Genomic DNA, 19192 nt, shown 5'->3' with positions numbered 1-19192 from the left:
GAGCAAAGCCAGACTGCAGCCATGCGAGGTGGAAGTAGACAGCGATGGGGACAGCAAGGTCTGGGGAGATAATTTAGGTTTGTGGATAGAAGGAAAGGAACCAGGGCTCACAGCAACCTCCCAGACCAAGGCCTCTGCAGGTCAGCTGGTGGCCTGGAGCCCCAGAGGCATCTTTGGCCAAACACTCAGGGGATTGGGAGGGGGCCAGTACCAGTTGTCGATTCCAACTCATGGTGACCCCACATGTGTCCAGGAAGAACTGTGTTCCATAGGGTTTTCAATGACTGGTTTTTTAGAAGTAGATCACCAGGCCTTTCTTCCCAGGTGCTTCTGGAAGGACTCGAATCAAGGCTCCAACCTTTAATTTGCAAGCACATTAACCATTTGCACCACCCAACCAAAATCAAATCCCTTGCTGTGGAGTCAATTCCTGCTCATGGCAACCCTATGTGTTACAGGGTTCCATAGGGTTTTCTTGGCTATAACCTTCATGAAAGCAGATTGCCAGGCCTTTCTTCTGCAACACTGCCATGTGGGTTCAAATTACCAACCTGTAGATTAACAGTTGAGCACAAACCATTTGTACCATCCAAAACCAAAACCAAACCCATTGCCTTTGAGTCAATTCCAACTCATAATGACCCTATAGGACAGAATAGAACTGCCCCCCATAGAGTTTCCAAGGAGCGCCTGGTGGATTTGAACTGCCGACATTTTGGTTAGCAGCCATAGTTCTTAACCACTATTCCACCAGGGTTTGCACCACCCAGGGACTCCTTAAACGGAGAAACAGCCCAGAAATTGACATATTGCTAGCAACCAATGAGGGCTCTGGATTCTAACTGAAAGCTGAACAGCCCCACTGTACAAAGGCCTAGAAGCATCTGGCCCTACCCCTGGGCTAGAGGACAGAGCCTCTCCCATGGGGTGGGGGAGATCTTCTATCCCTTGGCTCAGTCTCAGCTGACACAGTAACACCCTTGGTTTCAGCTACCCACTCACCAAGAATGATCCCACCCCGAGAGCATTGCCTCTCACCCTGATCTATCTCCAGGGGCCAGAATCTGTTCCCCAGCCAAAAGCCAGAAAGAAAATTATGTTCCAAACAAAAGTTAAGGAAAAAAAACAAAAATTTAAAAACGTGCTGTAGCCGAATTAACACTAAAATATCTTTAAAAAAAAAAAAAAGGCTAGACAAGCAGGTGGTTGGAGCCTAGAAAAGGGAGTGCATTCAGCACTGCCCAAGGGATAGAGACTGAATTGGGGATTGGGGTCCAGTAATGTTTTGGTTGGAGCCCAGGTTAGCACTCGACCGCTAACCAAAAAGTCAGTAGTTCAAACACCAGCCATTCAGCAGGAAAAAGATGTGGCAGTCTGTTTCCCTAAAGATCGCAGCCTTGGAAACCCTATGGGGCAGTTCTACTCTGTCCTATAGGGTCTCTATGAGTAGGAATCAATGGCAGTGAGTTTTTCAGTGTTTGGGTAAGGAGCCCGGGTGTACATTGGTTAAAGTGCCGGGCTGCTAACTGAAAGGTTGGCAGTTCAAACCCACCAGCGGCTCTGTGGGAGAAAAGACCTGGAGATCTGCTTTCATAAAGATTACAGCCTAGGAAACCCTGTGGGGCAGTTCTGCTCTGTCCTTAGGGTCACTATGAGTTGATTTGACAGCACACAACAACAACATTTGAGTCACTAAGGAGGGATTTTGGGTAGAGCGGAGAGCTTACCAGGCTTAAGCAGCGTAAAAGATGCTACAGCCCACTGAGCCACTTCTACCAGCTGAATGATGTGGGCAAGTTAGTTAAACTCACGGATCCCCAGTGTCTTCATCTGTGAAATGGCAAGATTAGAGTCTATATTGTAGGGTGTCTTTTTTCTTCCCCCCAGGACTTTAAATAATATGTGTAAGAAATGACCTGGCCATTGTTCACAACAGGCAAAAAGTAGGAACAGCTCAAATGTCCACCAACAGGTGAACGGATAACAAAATGTGGTATATATATACAATGAAATATTACTCCATCATAAAAATCAATGAAGTTTTGATGCATGCAACAACATGGATGAGCCTTGAAAACATTATCCTGAGTGAAATCATCCAGACACAAAAGGACAAATAGTGTAAGATCCCACTGATATAAAATATCTACAACAGGCAAATGCAGAGAGACAGAAAGTAGAGCAGTGGTTTCCATGGACTGGGGAGGGGAGAACCGGGGCTATTGCTTAACGGTACAGAGTTTCTGGTTGGGGCGATGATAAAGTTTTGGGAACGGATTGTGGTGATAGTTGCACAACATTGTGAGGATAATTAATGCCACTGAATTGTACACTTAAAAATGGTTAAAATGACAAGTTTTATATCCTATATATACTTTACCACCATAAAGAAAATGAATGGCACAATATTGAAACCTTAAAAAGAAAATAATCATTCCCAATCTCACCACTCTAGCAAATCGTTTTTACCCTCTCCTGCTCCCTTCCTGTGCTTAACGTGGGTAAGTTTTACTTGGCTGGGATCACAGCCTAGAAAAAAAGAGAGAAAGAAAGAAATTGCACCTCGTAGGCACTCTCCTCCTTCCTTTGCTCTTTTTGCATCTTACGGAACCTTGACACAAGGAAGGGTGTGCCTGGTGTGGCAGCAAATTAAGGGATTCCAGGCCCAGACAGTCGGAGTTGGACCACCCAGGAGTGGGCAACCCTGGACCACTAACCACATCCAGTCTTAGGGGGCAAGGTCCCAGTACCGCCTGCAGGACAGCCCACCCTTGTGTAGCACTTTCACTACTCAGCCCTTTGGCCTCAACACCCTGGGATGGCTCCCGGTCACTGACAGGATAAAATCCAAGCCCTTTCCAGGCCTGAGTCAGTCTAGCCCCGGCCCACCACCCTAGCCTCAGCTCTCTAGATGACAGCCTTCCTGCCAAACACACTCTCATTCCAACACACACCCACACTCCACGCTCTGGACACGCTGAATTCCTATTAATCTTCATAAGTTTGCATGCGCCCTCCCCTCTACCTAGAACACCTCTTCACCTCCCCCTGGCCTAATTCCAAATCATCCTTCAAGATAAACTGGGCGCCTGGAGGTGTGGTGGTGACGTGCCTCTTAAGTGGTCCCACTGTCCCTGGCTGTCCGTACTCGACTGTTTCCTCTTGTCTCCCTACGGCTGGGGTGCTCCCTGTCGGTATGGAATGATGCGACTGAACCTTAACAAATGGGACTAACACTTAACAATCCCAAACCCCCTTAGGGACTCTGCACTGGGCACCCGGCACCTGTGGGAAGCACCCACACCTTTCTCGGCAAATGCGGGCGCGGGTTCCCGGGCGGGATCGCAGGGAAGGGAGAGGCGTGGCCCAGGGGGCCCGGCGGCCCCGCCCGGAGGCCCCGCCCGAAGCAGCCTGTGATTTGCATACCCAGGGTGCACCACGAAAAGACAGCTCCAAGATGCTTGAGTTCCGTCTCCACGGGCGTTTCTCCACTATTGCCAGGGTATAATGCCCGTTAAAAATAGATGGTACGTAAGAAATGCACGCAGTTAGTCCGTATAGCGCAGTCGTTACACAACCATAAACGTGTTAAGAGTTGTGTCTTTCTGGGTGGTTGAAGCAAAAAAAACACGAAATATACTCTGATTTCTCTTCAAATCGTATAAATCTTTCGCCTTTTACTAAAGATTTCCGTGGAGAGAAGAAGTTTGGAGTTGTTAGCTAATTTTTTGGTAGGTCTGGCTTTTGCTGGGCTGTTTTTCGGTGTTGAAAAAGAAAGCTTATGGGTCAGTGAGTGTTAGGGCTCTTAGCTATGAAGTTGACAGTTTAAGTTTTTCAAGCGCCCCTTGGAAATTCTAAGGGGCAGTTTTAGGCTGACTTATAGCATCACTGTTTTTTTTTATGAGTCAGAGGGGCAGTTTTACTCTGTCTTGGTTTTTGTAGGATGGCTATGAGTCAGAATCGACTCGAAAGCACTGGGTTTGGTTTTTTTGGTTTTGAGTGATACTTTTTTTTACCATGTTTTAACATTTTTTAGTCACAAGTTTGAAGTACTGTAAAGAATAAGTCCTGTGAGCTTGCGGTAATTTTTTTTTTTTTTTCTGGGTTGGTTGTGTTGGAGCCTCCCATGATTATTGGTGACCCCCCAACTGCTCCTTGAGATTTCAGCGGCGGGTTTTTTGGAGGTAGGTCAACAGGCACCTCTGGGTGAGCTGGGTGCATTAAAGTGTTTGCAGCTGTTACCTCAAAGTGGCTGGGGCCTTTTCTTCACCTGTCCACTCCTCTTCTGAAGGAGTCACAAACCGAAGAGGATTGACCCTGAAGATCAGGAGAAAGTAAAGATCACACAATATTCCTGCTGGGGTTCTGTGTTTGCAGCATCCAACTACATTTTATCACCTCCACTGCTACCACCCTGATCCAAAATCTCTTTCCTGCATTATTACAATAACCTCTTAGCTGTTCTCCATGGACCATTCTTACCCCTCTCTCCCTCGGCGCCTCCACCTAATCCTCTCTACTGCAGCCAAATTAACTATAAAAATGTAAATCCATCACACATACCACTCTCTTGCAGAACACCCTTCAATGCCTTTTCCCAGGACACGTGGTTCATGCCCCTGTTCCTTCAGATCTGTAGTCACATGTTATCAGAGAGATGAGAACAGTCCCACTCTGACATCTCTATCATTTTAACGTGCTTTATTTTTCTTCTTAGCACAAACTACTCCCTGAAATTATGTTGTTGTTGTTAATAGTTGATGTCAAGTCAGCTCCAACCTATAACAGAATGAAACATTGCCTGAAATTATATAATTTATTTCTTGTTGTTCATTGTTGTTAGGTGCTGTCAATTCCAACTCAGACCAACCCTATGTACAACGGAAGGAAACACTGCCCGGTCCTTCGCCATCTTCACCGTAGTTGTTATGCTTGAGTCCATTGTTGCAGCCACTGTGTCAGTCCATCTCACATGATGTCCTTCTCCAGGGACTGATCCCTCCTGATAACATGTCCGAAGTATGTGGAACTCAGTCTCTCCATCCTTGCTTCTAAGTAGCATTCTGGCTGTATTTCTTCCAAGACAGATTTGTTCCTTCTTTTGGCAGTTTGCGATATATTCAATATTCTCCTCCACAATTCAAAGGCATCAATCCTTCTTCTATCTTCCTTATTCATTGTCCAGCTTTCACATGCATATGATGTGATTGAAAACACCATGGCTTGGGTCAGGTGCACCTTAGTCTTTAAGGTGACATCTCTGCTTTTCAACACTCCAAAGAGGTCTTTTACAGCAGATTTGCCCAATGCAATGCATCCTTTGATTTCTTGATTTTGGATCCAAGTAAAATGAAATCCTTGACAACTTCAATCTTTTGTCCATCTATCATGATGTTGCTTATTGCTCCAGTTGTGAGGATTTTTGTTTTATGTTGAGGTGTAATCCATACTGAAGGCTGTAGTCTTTGATCTTCATTAGTAAGTGCTTCAAGTCTTCCACTTCAGCAACCAAGGTTGTGTCATCTGCATAATGCAGGTTGTTAATGAGTCTTCCTCCAACCCTGATGCCCTGTTCTTCATGTAGTCCAGCTTCTCGGATTATTTGCTCACTATACAGGTTGAATAAGTATGGTGAAAGGATACAACCCTGATGTACACCTTTCCTGACTTTAAACCACTCAGTATCCCTTTGTTTTGTTCAAGGGTCCTCATGAGCACAATTAAGTGTCCTAGAATTCCAATTCTTGGCAATGTTATCCATAATTTGTTATAATCCACACAGTCAAATGCTTTTGCATAGTCAATAAAAGGACAGGTGATTTACGAGATAATATTGAAGCCATTTTTTACTGTGTAACCCAGCTGGAGCTAGACTCACGAGGACTCACAAGTACGTATCAACTGAGGTATAAAGACAATAGCTAGGACAATCTTAGAAAACATCGTTTAGGGAAACTTTCACATAAACTAATAAAACAGCACAAATGACCCACATAGTTTCCACTCTTATCTTTTTCTATAAAAAAAAAAAAACCAGTGCCGTCAAGTCGATTCCGACTCATAGCGATCCTATTAGCATTTAGTAAAAGAAGATTTGTTGGCCCAGTGAAGACCCTCCTGACTGTCATTACTGAAACCTGTTGCTGTAGTCAGGTGCCATCGAGTCGGTTCCAACTCATAGCAACACTATGCACAACAGAAAGAAACACTGCCTGGTCCTGTACCATCCTTAAAATTGCTGTTATGCTTGAGCCCATTGTTGCAGCCACTGTGTCAATCCACCTCGTTGAGGTCTTCCTCTTTTCCACTGACCCTGTACTTTGCCAAGCATGAATGTCCTTCTCCAGGGACTGATCCCTCCTGACAACATGTCCAAAGTATGTAAGACTCAGTCTCGCTGTCCTTGCTTCTAAGGAGCATTCTTCTTCCAAGACAGATTTGTTTGTTCTTTTGGCAGTCCATGGTATATTCAATATTCTTCGCCAACACCACAATTCAAAGGTGTCAGTTCTTCTTTGGTCTTCCTTATTCATTGTCCAGCTTTCACATGCATGTGATGCGACTGAAAATACCATGGCTTGGGTCAGGCACACCTCAGTCTTCAAGGCGACGTCTTTGCTTTTCAACACTTTAACAAGGTCCTTTGCAGCAGATTCACCCAACGCAATGCGTCGTTTGATTTCTTGACTGCTGCTTCCATGGCTGTTGATTGTGGATCCAAGTAAAATGAAATCCTTGACAACATCAATCTTTTCTCCATTTATCATGATGTTGCTCATCGGTCCAGTTGTAGGATTTTTGTTTTCTTTATGTTGAGGTGCAAGCCATACTGAAGGCTGTGGCCTTTGATCTTCATTAGTAAGTGCTTCAAGTCCTTTTCACTTTCAGCAAGCAAGGTTATATCATCTGCATAACGCAGGTTGTTAATAAGTCTTCCTCCAATCCTGATGCCCCGTTCTTCTTCATAATCCAGCTTCTCGGATTATTTGCTCAGCATACAGATTGAATAGGTATGGTGAAAGATACAACCCTGATGCACACCTTTCCTGACTTTAAACCAATCAGTATTCTCTTGTTCTGGCCAAACAATGGACTCTTGATCAATGTACAGGTTCCTCATGAGCAGAAATAAGTGTCCTGGAATTCCCATTCTTTGCAGTGTTATGCATAATTTGTTATGATCCACACAGTCAAATGCCTTTGCATAGCCAATAAAACACAGGTAAACATCCTTGTGGTAGTCTCTGCTTTCAGCCAGGATCCATCTGACATCACCAATGATATCCCTGGTTCCACGTCCTCTTCTGAAACTGGCTTGAATTTCTGACAGTTCCCTGTTGATATACTGCTGCAGCCATTTTTGAATGCTCTTCAGCAAAATTTTGCTTGCATGTGATATTAATATGGCCTTGGTGATAGAAATCGAATGATAGAATTTTGCAAGACCAACAACTTCTTCATTGCAAATACCTTCTTTTACCAACATAAACAGCGACTATACACATGGACCTCGCCAGATGGAACACACAGGAATCAAATTAACTACATCTGTGGAAAGAGATAAAGGAAAAGCTCAATATCATCAGTCAGAACAAGGCCAGGGGCCGACTGTGGAACAGACCATCAATTGCTCATATGCAAGTTTAAGCTGAAACTGAAGAAAATCAGAGCAACTCCACAAAAGCCAAAATATGACCTTGAGTATATCCTACCTGAATTTAGAGACCATCTCAAGAATAGATTTGACACATTGAACACTTGTAACCAAAGACCAGACGAGTTGTGGAATGACATCAAGGACTGAAACCTGTACCACTGATTATTAACAAAGACAATTCAAAATGTGGAATCACAGAGATTTAGCAGTTTCTAGCCAATCGGTGAAAAGGTGAAGTTTTCTATGGTTTTGACCATTTTATAGTATTTATACTGATGATTCTGTAATGTTTTTTGGATTCAGGTAGACACAGCTTTAGCGACATGCTTGTCCATTTTCCCACTCTTACCTGCTCTGTAATATTCCCTTGGACTAAGGCAGACATGGCTGTGGCAGCATACTTGTCTGTTTTCCCACTCTTGCTTATTCTGTAAACCTTGGACTCGGACAGACATGGCTCTACCAGCATGTTTGTCTGTTTTCTACTTTTGCCTCTTTGAATATATGCCGAATAAAACTTTCTTTTGCTTTACTAAACTTTGTGATGTTTTTACCCTACAACACAGGTAAACATCCTTCTGGTATTCTCTGCTTTCAGCCAGAATCTATCTGACACCAACAATGATATCCCTGCTTCCACATCCTCTTCTGAATCCGGCTTGAATTTCTGGCAGTTCCCTGCCAAAGTACTGCTGCAGCCACTTTTGAATGATCTTCAGCAAAATTTTACTTGTGTGTGACATTAATGATATTGTTCAATAATTTCCACATTCTCTTGGATCACCTTTCTTTGGAACAGGCATAAATATGGATCTCTTTTACTCAGTTGGCCAGGTACCTGTCTTCCAAATTTCTTGGCGTAGATGAGTGAGTACTTCCAGCGTTACATCCATTTGTTGAAACAGCTCAATTTGTATTCTGTTGATTCCTGAAGGCTTGTTTTTCACCAGTGCCTTCAGTGCAGCTTGGTCCTCTTCCTTCAGTAACATCGTTTCCTGATCATACGCTACCTCCTGAAATGGTTGAACGTTGACCAATTCTTTTCTGGTATAGTGACTCTGTGTATTCCTTCCATCTTCTTTTGATGCTTCCTGAGTCGTTTAATATTTTCCCCGTAGAATCCTTCAGTATTGCATCTCGAGGTTTGAATTTTTCCCTCAGTTCTTTCAGCTTGAGAAATGCCGAGCATGTTCTTCCTTTTGGTTTTCTAACTCCAGGTCTTCACACATGTCGTTATAATACTTTACTTTGTCATCTCAAGCAGCCCTTTCAAATCTCTTCAGCTCTTTTACTTCATGATTTCTTCCACTTGCTTTAGGTACTCGACGTTCAAGAGCAAGCTTCAAAGTCGCTTCTGACATCCATTTTGGTCTTTTCTTTCTTTCCTGTCTTTTGAATGACCTCTTGCTTTCTTCATGTGTAGTGTTCTTGAGGTCATCCCACAGCTCGTCCGGTCTTTGGTCATTAGTGTTCAACGTGGCAAATCTATTCTTGAGATGGTCTCTAAATTCAGGTGGGATATACCCAAGGTTGTACTTTGGTTCTCGTCAACTTATTCTAATTTTATTCAGCTTCAGCTTGAACTTGCATATGAGCAACTGATGGTCTGTTTTGCAGTCAACCCCTGTCCTTGTTCTGACTGATGGTATTGTGCTTTCCCAACATCTCTTTCCACAGATGTAGCTGATTTGATTCCCGTGTATTTCATCTGGGGAGGCCCACGTGTATAGTTGCCATTTATGTTGTTGAAAAAAGGTATTTGCAATGAAGAAGTCATTGGTCTTGCAAAAATTCTGTCATGCGATCTCTGGCATTGTTCCTATCACTAAGGCCATATTTTCCAACTCCTGAACTTCTTTCCAACTTTCACATTCCAATTACCAGTAATTATCAATGCATCCTGATTGCATGTTCAATTAATTTCAGACTGCAGAAGTTGGTAAAAATCTTCAGTTTCTTCATCCTTGGCCTTCGTGGTTGGTTCGTAAATTTGAATAATAGTCCTATTAACTGGTCTTCCTTGTAGGCTTTTGGATATGATCCTATCACTGACAGCATTGTACTTCAGGATAGATCTTGAAATGTCCTTTTTGACGATGAATGCAATGCCATTCCTCTTCGAGTTGTCATTCCCAGCATAGTAGGCCATATATATCATTGTCTGATTCAAATGGCCAATACCAGTCCATTTCAGTTCACTAATGCCTAGTATGGAAACCGTGGTGCTACGGCTGCTAACCAAAGGGTCAGCAGTTTGAATCCACCAGGCACTCCTTGGAAACTCTAGGGGGCAATTTTACTCTGTCCTATAGAGTCACTATGAGTCGGAATCAACTCAATGGCACTGGGTTTTTTGTTTTTTGTTTTTTTTTTTTTGGTAATGCCTGGTATATTGATGTTTATGCGTTCCATTTCATTTTTGACAATTTCCAATTTTCCTAGATTCATACTTTGTACATTCTAAGTTCTAATTATTAATGGATGTTTGCAGCTATTTCTTCTCATTTTGGGTCATGGTGCATCAGCAAATGAAGGTCCTGAAAGCTTGACTCAATCCATGTCATTAAGGTTGACTCGACTCTGAGAAGGCAGGCAGCTCTTTTCCAGTCATCTTTTGAATGCCTTCCAACCTGAGGGGCTCATCTTTTGGCACTGTATCAGGCAATGTTCCACTACTATTCATAAGGTTTTCACTGGCTAATTCTTTTCAGAAGTAGACCACCAAGTCCTTCTTCCTAGTCTGTCTGAGTCTGGAAGCTCAGCTGAAATCTGTCCACCATCTATGACCCTGCTGGTATTTGAATACCAGCATAGCTTCCAGCATCACAGCAACATACAAGCCCCTACAGTATGACAAACTGACAGAAGCGTGGGGGTATTTCTTGTTTACTACATGTTTTTCCCATTAGCATATAAGCTTCAGACACTGGGACTTTACCTGATTTGTTCTCTGATGTATTTGTTCCACGACCCTAAATCAATGCCTGGCACTCAAATGAATATTTGTGAAACAAATGAAAATATACTGAATTTACTTTCCAAACACATATATAGCATTTACTCAGTACCACTACAGTTCTAAGCACTTTCAAAAAATTAATTTCATCTTCCTAAGAAAGCTACTGGAGCCCTGGTGTTGCAAAGATTAAGAGCTCATCTGCTAACCAAAAGGCTGGCAGTTCAAATGCACCAGCCACTCCTTGGAAACTCTATGGGGCAGTTCTACTCTGTCCTAAAGGGTTGCTATGAGTCAGAATCAACTTCATGGCAACAGTTTTTTTTTTTTAAGAAACCTACTAGTTGGTTCTATTTTTCTCTCCATTTTTATCAATGAGAAAATTTAGACATAGAAAGGCTAAGTAACCTCACTCAAGTTACAGTGCCAGAAAGTGGTGGATCTGGGACTCAAACTCTGCAGTCTGCATCCCAAAGGCATACTCTTAACCATTATGTTACCTTTTCTTTTAACAAAAGAAGTCCTGCTCGATGCTTTTACTACCAAAGATCATGGATATCTTTTTTTTTATATTATTATAGGAATATACCATATTTTATTTAATCAGTCCTGTATTGATGGACATATAAGTTCTTTTCAATTTTCCTTATCTAAACAATGCTGCTATGAAATGGTACTGCTGAGTAACCACATTTTCAGTCTTTAGAGATAATGCCAAATAACCCTCTTTAATTCACATGGAATATATTTTGTATTAAGTCCTTGAGACAAAAATCTAACTTTATTTTCTTCCAAATAATCAATCGTCCTTCCTTTTAGGTTGATGGCATCTTGTTTTTCATATTCCTTAAACTCTTTATGGAATAAAACCAAAAAAATAAAATCATTGCTGTCCAGTCGATTCCAACCCATGGCGACCCCGTGTGTTACAGAGAAGAACTGCTCTGTAGGGGTTTCTTGGCTGAAATCTTTGCAGAAGCAGGTCCCAGGCCTTTCTTCCACAGCACTGCTGGGTGGGTTCGAACCTCCAACCTTTAGATTAGTAGTCTAGTGCAAACCGTTTGCACCACCAAGGGACCATTATGGAATAAACTGGCATTTACGTAAGAAAGTAATTTATTTAACATTTACAAAGCACTGAATACGATTCAAGGACCAGTGAAGCAGAAACGAACAGGGGCACCACTCCAGGGATCTTTCTCCACGAAGAGTCAGATCCTCAAGAAGACAAGATGTCCAGTGAATTCAAGAGGTAGCACAAGAGTCTTCAGTACCCCTAAGAATAAATCCAAAGCTGGAGGACTAGGGGCTCCAGGAAGAGTGAGATTATACAAAGGTAGTGGTTGAGAGAAGAGCTGCTAGTGTTTGGTAGCCACTAGTAGTTTTGAGTGCCCTGAAAGTGGATCGTATTTTGTACTGCAGACAATGAGGATACTGAGGAGCTTAATACTAAAGGGAATAGGACTAATGTCAGACCTGAATTGTAGAAAGTCCTGACTTCAGTGTGAGAATTGGACTGGGGGAGGGGTGGCTGGAGTGAAACCAGGAAGACTAATTAGAGCCTGTATCAGCAGTCCCTGCGACAGACAGGTTGGCTAAACCCAGAGGGGATAGAACTGAACCAACTGGAAAGGTCTCTTAGAAAGTAGAAGGGACAGAAGACAGGTGTAAGGTGGGATAAGGCAAGGATGAAGTCCAAGTTTCTGTCTTGGGCTGTCACCGCGATGAGAAACACTACGGGGACAGAACTGGAGAAAGATGGGAGCTCGATTTTACACTGTCTGAGATGCCTGTAGGGCATTCAGGGAGCGCTCATCCAGGCAGGAGGCAGGTCTGGAATTAAAGAGGGGGCTGAGCTGAAAAGATACTTGGGTGTCATCAGAGTATATGGGACAAATGAGAGTGCCTAGGGACAGGGTACGGAGCGAAGTGTGAAGTGGTGCAAGAGACTCGCTTTCTGTGACTTGCCTTCCCGGAAAAGATAAACTCAACATAGGAACGGCCCCTCACGCCCCGGCGTCCACACACACAGCTCTGAGCAAGACTGAGCGCGTTCCTTCCGGCGCCTCGCTCTCCAGGCATGCCGGGAGCGGAAGCCAGCTCCTAGCGCCGAGCGTTTCGGGAGGTGTAGTTTTAGACAGGCTCTGTCAAGTAGGTCCGGGGTTCCTCTCAAATTGTGGCGCTGGGTCACTTGAACGGCAGGTCCAGAAAGCGGTGATGCTCGCGGGGCACGGTGCCCTTCCGGCGGCGGCACAGGGCGCCCCGGGCCGCGTGCCCTCTCTGCAGGGCATGACATTTCCATGCCTCCACGATCTGCTCCACCTGCAGGGGAAGCCCGTCACCGCAGAGCCCGGCAGTGCCCCCTCTGCCCGCAGACCATGGGCTGTGCCGTGCCCCCCACGCCCTTCCTCCACGCTGCGGAGCGGATCTATGCCTGGTTCCTCGCTCCGCACCGGGATGAGCGGCTCCCGCCGGTTCTGCTCTTCCAAGGCGCTCAGCTCCGCCGGGGCCAGCAAAGCCAGTCTCAGTTCCCGCACCACCGGGGCCGCTACCTCAGCCACGGGCCGCTCCAACACCGCCTGCGAACGCCAACTCTGAGCCCGGGCGGGGTCATCTGCCCCACCGCCCCCGCGCTGGATTTCTGCCGCCTGCGCCTCCTTCAGCGCCCCCCCGCCCAGCCCGCGCTTCCCCAGCCCCCACTCACAGCGCCCACGCGCGCCCAGCTCCGGGCTGCCCGAATTAGCTCAGCCTCATCCACGCATAGCTTGTCGCTGCGCAGCAGGGGCAGCAGAGCGGCCGCTGACAGCTCCAGGAAGCCACGGGTCCGAAGCACCTCCTGCAGGCCGGTATATGGATCAGAGAAGAGAATGGGGTGTATGGTGCTGGGAGTATGAAGAGGGGAGCAGTACCTGGCTGTGGGCCTCTATGAAGGTCATGCAACGTTCCTGCAGCGGTCCTAGGCCAAAGGTTACGCCCACCTGGGAGCAGAACAAAGGGGGTCAATTGGAGCCGTCAGCACTTCTAGCACCTGCAGAGTGGGTGGTTGGAGAGCAAAAGGGAGTTTCCCCTGCCCCTCAGCGCACACGTGATGCATAAACTCCTCCCACCTCTTGTACCCCCAGCTTTTCCCACCCAGACCCCTGCTCATTGGGCTCACAGAGTGGTAGTGCAGCTTGACACATGCTGAAAGCCAGACCCCTGAGCTTGGGGAATTCAGCAGGAAGAGACCTGGGCTTCTCCTCCCTGGTCTGTCCAACACCACCCACCTGCAGAGCCTCACAAACCAGTTCCACGTCCAGCACCTTCACCACAAACTCCAGACACAGCTGGGAATAGAAGTGGATGTGGGTCCTGTGAGGTGTCCCTGCTCCAAGACTGCAGCCCCACCCCAGAGGCAGTGAGCAGACTTGGAGCAGTGAATCACCTAGAATCGCAGCAGCCCCAGGCCCACCCTGACCTCCCAGATCCACGCTGTCCTCCCAGGCTCATCTTGACCTCCTAGGCCAGGGGAGGCAGGGAATTGGCAGGGCCCGAGACTTGGCAAAGCCTAGAGGAACTGGAGACTAACAAGGTCAAAACCAGCAGTGTTCCTTCTAGGAGCATATTCTCCATTAGTCAGATCAGATAGGAGCTGTGTAAAAATTCCACTCTCCCATTCTCTCAGGACACTTATTTACCTCCACTTGCTACCCTCTGACTCAAGGACATTTCTATTTTAGCCAGCAACTTGAATTTCATTCATGACATCTCCCTCTCACCCTCACATCCAGAAAAGCACTGGGTCATGCCAGTTCTACCTCCTCCCTCAAAGCCATCCACCTCTCCTTTGGGTTTCCACTGCCGCCCCCATTCCAGCCACATCATCCCTTTTCTTGACTGCTGCATGAACTCCTGACTGGCCTGGCGAGCCCTTCCCATCTTTCCCAGTCCCTTCTCCCCTTCACTTCCAAATCTTCACTCCTTCTCTTGAATCCTTAAATAAATCTCACTGCTCTCTGGGCAAAAAAAAAAAAAAGTCCCAACTCTTTAAGGGGTGAGGAAGGTCCTGCAGAACAGGCCCCTGCTCCCCTCTCCTCTCATGCACCTGTTCCAGTCACACTAAACATCGCACTAGCTCCTTTTGTGCTTCTGTGACTAGAATGCTATCTTCCCACTCCCCGTTGGAGCAAGCTCCTGCTCATTCTGCAAGATTCAACACAAACATTTTGTCCTCCAGGAGTCTCCTCTCTGGTGGCAGGACCAGTGAGACCCTCCATGCAGTCTCAGCACTCTTTACCCTCATCTGTCACACTTCTGTCACTGAGTTGAATTTCCACGTGTCTATCCCTTTTCTCTAGGGAACAGGGACCAAGGCTGACTTATCCTTGTATCTGCAGTGCCACACATAAATACCCTATATATCTCCTCAGCATACACAGGGCATACACATATCCCTGTATACACAGGTCTTCATACACACCCTATTTACAAAGAGAGAAACCCATATTCCTCTCTGCACTGGCACACGTTCTTCTCCAGGCCAGGGTATGTGTGAGGCAGGGTGGGAGCTGAACCCATGAGAGGCAAGGGAAACAACACAGGAACCTGGCACAAAAACCCACCTCTCGCAGTTCCTCCAGCCCATACTCCACAGCCGCCGTCAGCACTTCTAGCACCTGCAGATTGGGTGGTTGGAGAGCAAAAGGGAGTTTCCCCTGCCCCTCAGCGCACACGTGATGCATAAACTCCTCCCACCTCTTGTACCCCCAGCTTTTCCCACCCAGACCCCTGCTCATTGGGCTCACAGAGTGGTAGTGCAGCTTGACACTGTTGGTGTACAGGAACTCCAGCACTGCCAGGAAGGCCTCGGCTGGCACGGTGCTCAGCACCACAGGGCTAGGTACCCCGGAGCCCGGCTCCATGCCCAGAAGTCGCTGGAAGAAGTTGCATCTACAGGCCAACAGGCACCGGTGGGCAAATACCTCCCGCTGTTCTTGCCCAACCACAAAGCGAACATCACTGTGGGAGAGAGAGGCAGAGAGCCAGAGAAGAGACCAGAGTCTAGGATGTGACTTGGGCTTTGTCTTTGCCCACTTTGGGCCTCAGTTTCCTTATCTTTAATAGAAGAGACTGGGTTTAGTCATCCAGTGGAAGGTCTGGAACATACAGACTTGGGTTCTAATGGCAGCTCCACCCTATGGTACTTAAGGCAAGTGACTTCCTATCTTTGAATCTTAGGTTTCTCACCCATGAAATGGGATGGTAATCCCAAACCCTCACGTCTTGGAGGGGGTGGCTGTGCTTGATCACTGAGAGGTCACCAGAGCTGATACAAGCAGGGAAATCAGATTAATCCCACCTGGCCCTCTCTTTCCCAGGCTGGGTCTTGGGGGAAGGGAGGCTCCTCTTGGCTCCTCCTCCACTGGATGCAAATTCAGCTTTTTCAGCCTTCCTCCAGGAAGAAGGACAAGGGGGTTGTGGTGGGAGTGCATAGCGTGCATTGGCTGCCAGCATACACCGCAGTGATGCACCATTATGAGGCCAGACCACATTTTCCACCTTCATGATTACTTCCGGCCTCAGCCTCTGGGTCTCCAAGCAAGGTAGGGGGTAGGAGCAGGAGACGAAGCTTGGGCTTCCTGGAGCCTCCTACTTCCAGGTCCAAGAACTGGGGTTCCTCCTACTCAGGCCAGATTGTGATTCCCAAAGAGCAGGCCTATGAGGAGGCCTCAGCCCTTGAGGAAGAGTCCAGCTCTGAGGCAGAGGAGACAGAAAGCTGCCTTTTAGTTCCCCTGAACAGCCTGTCCCCTAGTTTCAACACCACTAGCATCCTGGGCAAGCTGTGAGGCCCCAGTCAGCACCCTTGAATTACTTCCTGTCTGGGACTCTAGCTCAGTCCCTTGAGTTTTGTTCCTCTTGTGAATCTCCGCACTAGGGTCATCTGCTCTTCTGTCTCCCCAGGGAGGGAAGCCCCAACACCAAGCTGAGTACAGAGAAAAACCCGTTGCTCTCAAGTTGATTCTGACTCACAGCAACTCTGTGGGACAGAGTAGAACTGCTCCATAGGGCTTCCAAGGAGCACCTGGTAGATTCGAACTGCCGACATTTTGGTTAGCACCCGTAGCTCTTAACCACTACCACCAGGATTTCCTGAGTACAGAGAATCAAGTCATATCCCATTTCTCAGGAGTCAGGGAACAGAGGACTCTTCTCCTGCTAAGAGCATAAGACCCAGAAAAGTAAGGGCTTTGCCGAGGTTTGCACAGCAGCTCCAGGCTCCAGGTCTCACTGCCTCCCACCTCTGGCCCTCAGGTTGTCATGAACACTAAGTGACCAGTAGCCATTCTCTACACTTGACTTCCCCATAGACTGAGTTCACCAGGAAGCAAGGCCAAGTCCCAGTTCCCCACCTCTTCTGCACCCAGGGCTTCCTCACAGTCAGTCCTGGGGCCCAGCAGAGCCAGCTAGGGAAAACCCACAGACAGGGCCCACCCCTCACCTGTATTGAGGGTTGTTGATGAGGCTTCGGAGTGCTGTGGAAAAAGGCTCAGCCTCCCCATGCACAACCAGTCCTGGGGTCTCCATGGGTGGGGTGGGGGAAATAAGTGGAGGAAGTGGCCAGGAGGCCTGTTGTCTGTTGGTCTGTGAGAGGCAGTAGGTGGGAAGAAGCAGGAGGCCTGGCCAGGCTCTAGAGCTGGTGAGGAGAGTAGAAAGGCCTGAGAAGGAAGGGCAGGAGCTTGGAAGCCTTGTTTGCTGAGAAGCTAAAATTTAGGGACAGGGCCTGGAGAGGCCCAGCTTCCTGAAGAAGACATCAGAGGCCCATGGAGGAGGCCACAGGCTCAGGGATGGGACAGATACAGGGAGGAGCCCGGGAAAGGCCGAGGCAGGAACAGCCAGTGGTCGGTGAGAAGAGGCTGGCAGCAGTTGAGGCCCTGGTTGGGAGCTTGGCCAGGCAGCAGCTGGGGTGGGAAGCCTGTGGGTTTCCATGGAAACTGGAGCCTGGCCTAAGAGGAGGCCCCGCCCATCTCCCAAAGGCCTAGGGAAAACCTCAGCTCTCAGAGGGGCCCTCAGAGGGTCCTAGCACCCTGGCCCCTGCCTGCCCTGAGTTCAGAGAGTTCAAACTCCCTGCCCTCCTCCCTGATATACACAGTTTATCCAGGCCTGGGAAATCCCCCTCAATAGGGAAACTCCTTGCCCTCATGGGACGGTTTTCAGGGCCCAAGCCTGGCTTGTTTGGGAGGGGGCAGTCCCATGTCACTCCCAGAAGGAGGTCAGGTGAGAAGGCGTCAGCTCTGACAGAGGCGTCACAGCCTCTGGCATCCCTGAAATGGAACTACTCTGTGTGCCTGTAGGGGATGGGGGATGGGCACTGGGACACAGAAGAGGTGTGGCCAGCTGGGGACAAGCCCCAGTGCACTTGGGTCAGCAAAGGTCAGGAGGCCTGAATAGGTCACCAAGTCACTGCTTCGTCAGACCTAGCTCCCCCAGCTGAACCACTGGGGCCTCCCCCCTCCCCAGCTCTGAACTGAGGAAGTCATCCAAGCCCCACCCTAGCTCTGAGCCCAGAGCGGAAATGTTTGTCCTTGTTGATGCTGATGGGGAGACGATAGAGCCATGACGTGCTCCTTCCTGTGGGCCCAGATCCCGGATTCCTGAGCAGCTGCCCCCGCAGCCTCAAGGTCTCCCTGGATCCCAGCGTCTGAGACAAGAGTGAAGAGTCAGTTTTCAAGCCATTTCACAAGGAGAGAAATGGACAGTTCCTCAAGGACCCTGGGGCAGAGGAACATCTTTCTGGCCAGAGCCCCCTCTCCTCTCTGCAACGTCTCTCTCACCTCCACCCTGCCCCTAAGTCATCCTCATCTTCGTAGTTTACCCCTGAGCTCCAAGCCCCTGTTGTTACCCTCTTCCCTGATGACTCAGGGACACCACAGGCACTCCACGCTCGGCACATGCTCATAGTGGTAACACTTAAAGTTAAGCCAGAGCCAGGACTGGAAGGAAAGAAGAAGAGAGGGAGGGGTGCTTGCCCCAGCAACCCATGGCAACTCCACAACAAGGTGAGGGGCCCATCCCCCTCCTGCCTGCCAGTCAGGCCAGCTCAGCCAGGGCTGTAGAGCCAGGAAGAGCTCAGAGGCCAAAGCCTTGCAGGTGACTCAAGTGCCTGCGGGAGTTTCAGGAGAAGAGGGTGGCCATCCTAGAACTGATTCTGGAGGAGGCCGGGCCAGAGGAAGCCAAAGCAGAGGGCAAAAGGAGCTTCTCAGTAACTTGCTCCAGCCCGTTGTGGGGGAGATCCTGTGCCAGCCACCCTAGGAACAGGTAGGGGTAGAAGAATACTGGATTCAATACCCTGGGAACAAAAGGATCTGTGGGGTTGAAGGAGCTGGGTCTGTCCGTCCCTCCTTCTTGTTAGGGGTTAGAGGCACAGGCCAGATGTATCTCCCCCTTCTGCTGGTGAAGCCAGGAGGGAGAAAGAAAATATACTTATAGCTCACCTAGCTAACTTCCATAGTGCCCAAGGGAAATGCCCAAGATCATGGTCTGAGCAGCACACCTTCCCCCTGCTTATGTTCCTAACAGCCTTTAACCTTCTAAGCAGGAGG

At 47.7% G+C, this 19192-nt stretch overlaps 1 protein-coding gene and 1 non-coding gene across 9 annotated transcripts; one reads left to right on the top strand and one right to left on the bottom strand.

Moving 5' to 3' along the window:
- Positions 1 to 192: 192 nt before the first annotated feature.
- BTBD19 (BTB domain containing 19) lies at positions 193 to 17201 on the bottom strand. Of its 8 annotated transcripts, XM_003415558.4 has the most exons (8): positions 17092 to 17201; positions 15398 to 15611; positions 15215 to 15268; positions 13880 to 13939; positions 13523 to 13591; positions 13318 to 13449; positions 13067 to 13192; positions 193 to 12935 (listed from the first exon to the last, which is right to left on the bottom strand). In XM_003415558.4, exons 1-8 carry the CDS (start codon positions 17175 to 17177, stop codon positions 12801 to 12803), a joined length of 876 nt encoding a protein of 291 aa, XP_003415606.1. In that variant the 5' UTR covers positions 17178 to 17201; the 3' UTR covers positions 193 to 12800. The 8 variants fall into 8 exon arrangements, with proteins under 8 accessions (XP_003415606.1, XP_023410425.1, XP_023410423.1 ...); XM_023554657.2 differs by having other exon boundaries at positions 15215 to 15611; XM_023554655.2 differs by having other exon boundaries at positions 193 to 13192.
- On the top strand, positions 3637 to 3754 carry LOC111752095 (U5 spliceosomal RNA). Its single transcript, XR_002787113.2, has one exon. It is a non-coding gene; the product is annotated as a U5 spliceosomal RNA (small nuclear RNA).
- Positions 17202 to 19192: the final 1991 nt, after the last annotated feature.

The sequence above is a fragment of the Loxodonta africana genome, chromosome 3, assembly GCF_030014295.1.
Source record: "Loxodonta africana isolate mLoxAfr1 chromosome 3, mLoxAfr1.hap2, whole genome shotgun sequence".
Taxonomy (NCBI): Eukaryota; Metazoa; Chordata; class Mammalia; order Proboscidea; family Elephantidae; genus Loxodonta; species Loxodonta africana.
Note: the sequence above shows the minus strand (reverse complement) of the source record. Positions and strands in the feature narration are given on the sequence as shown.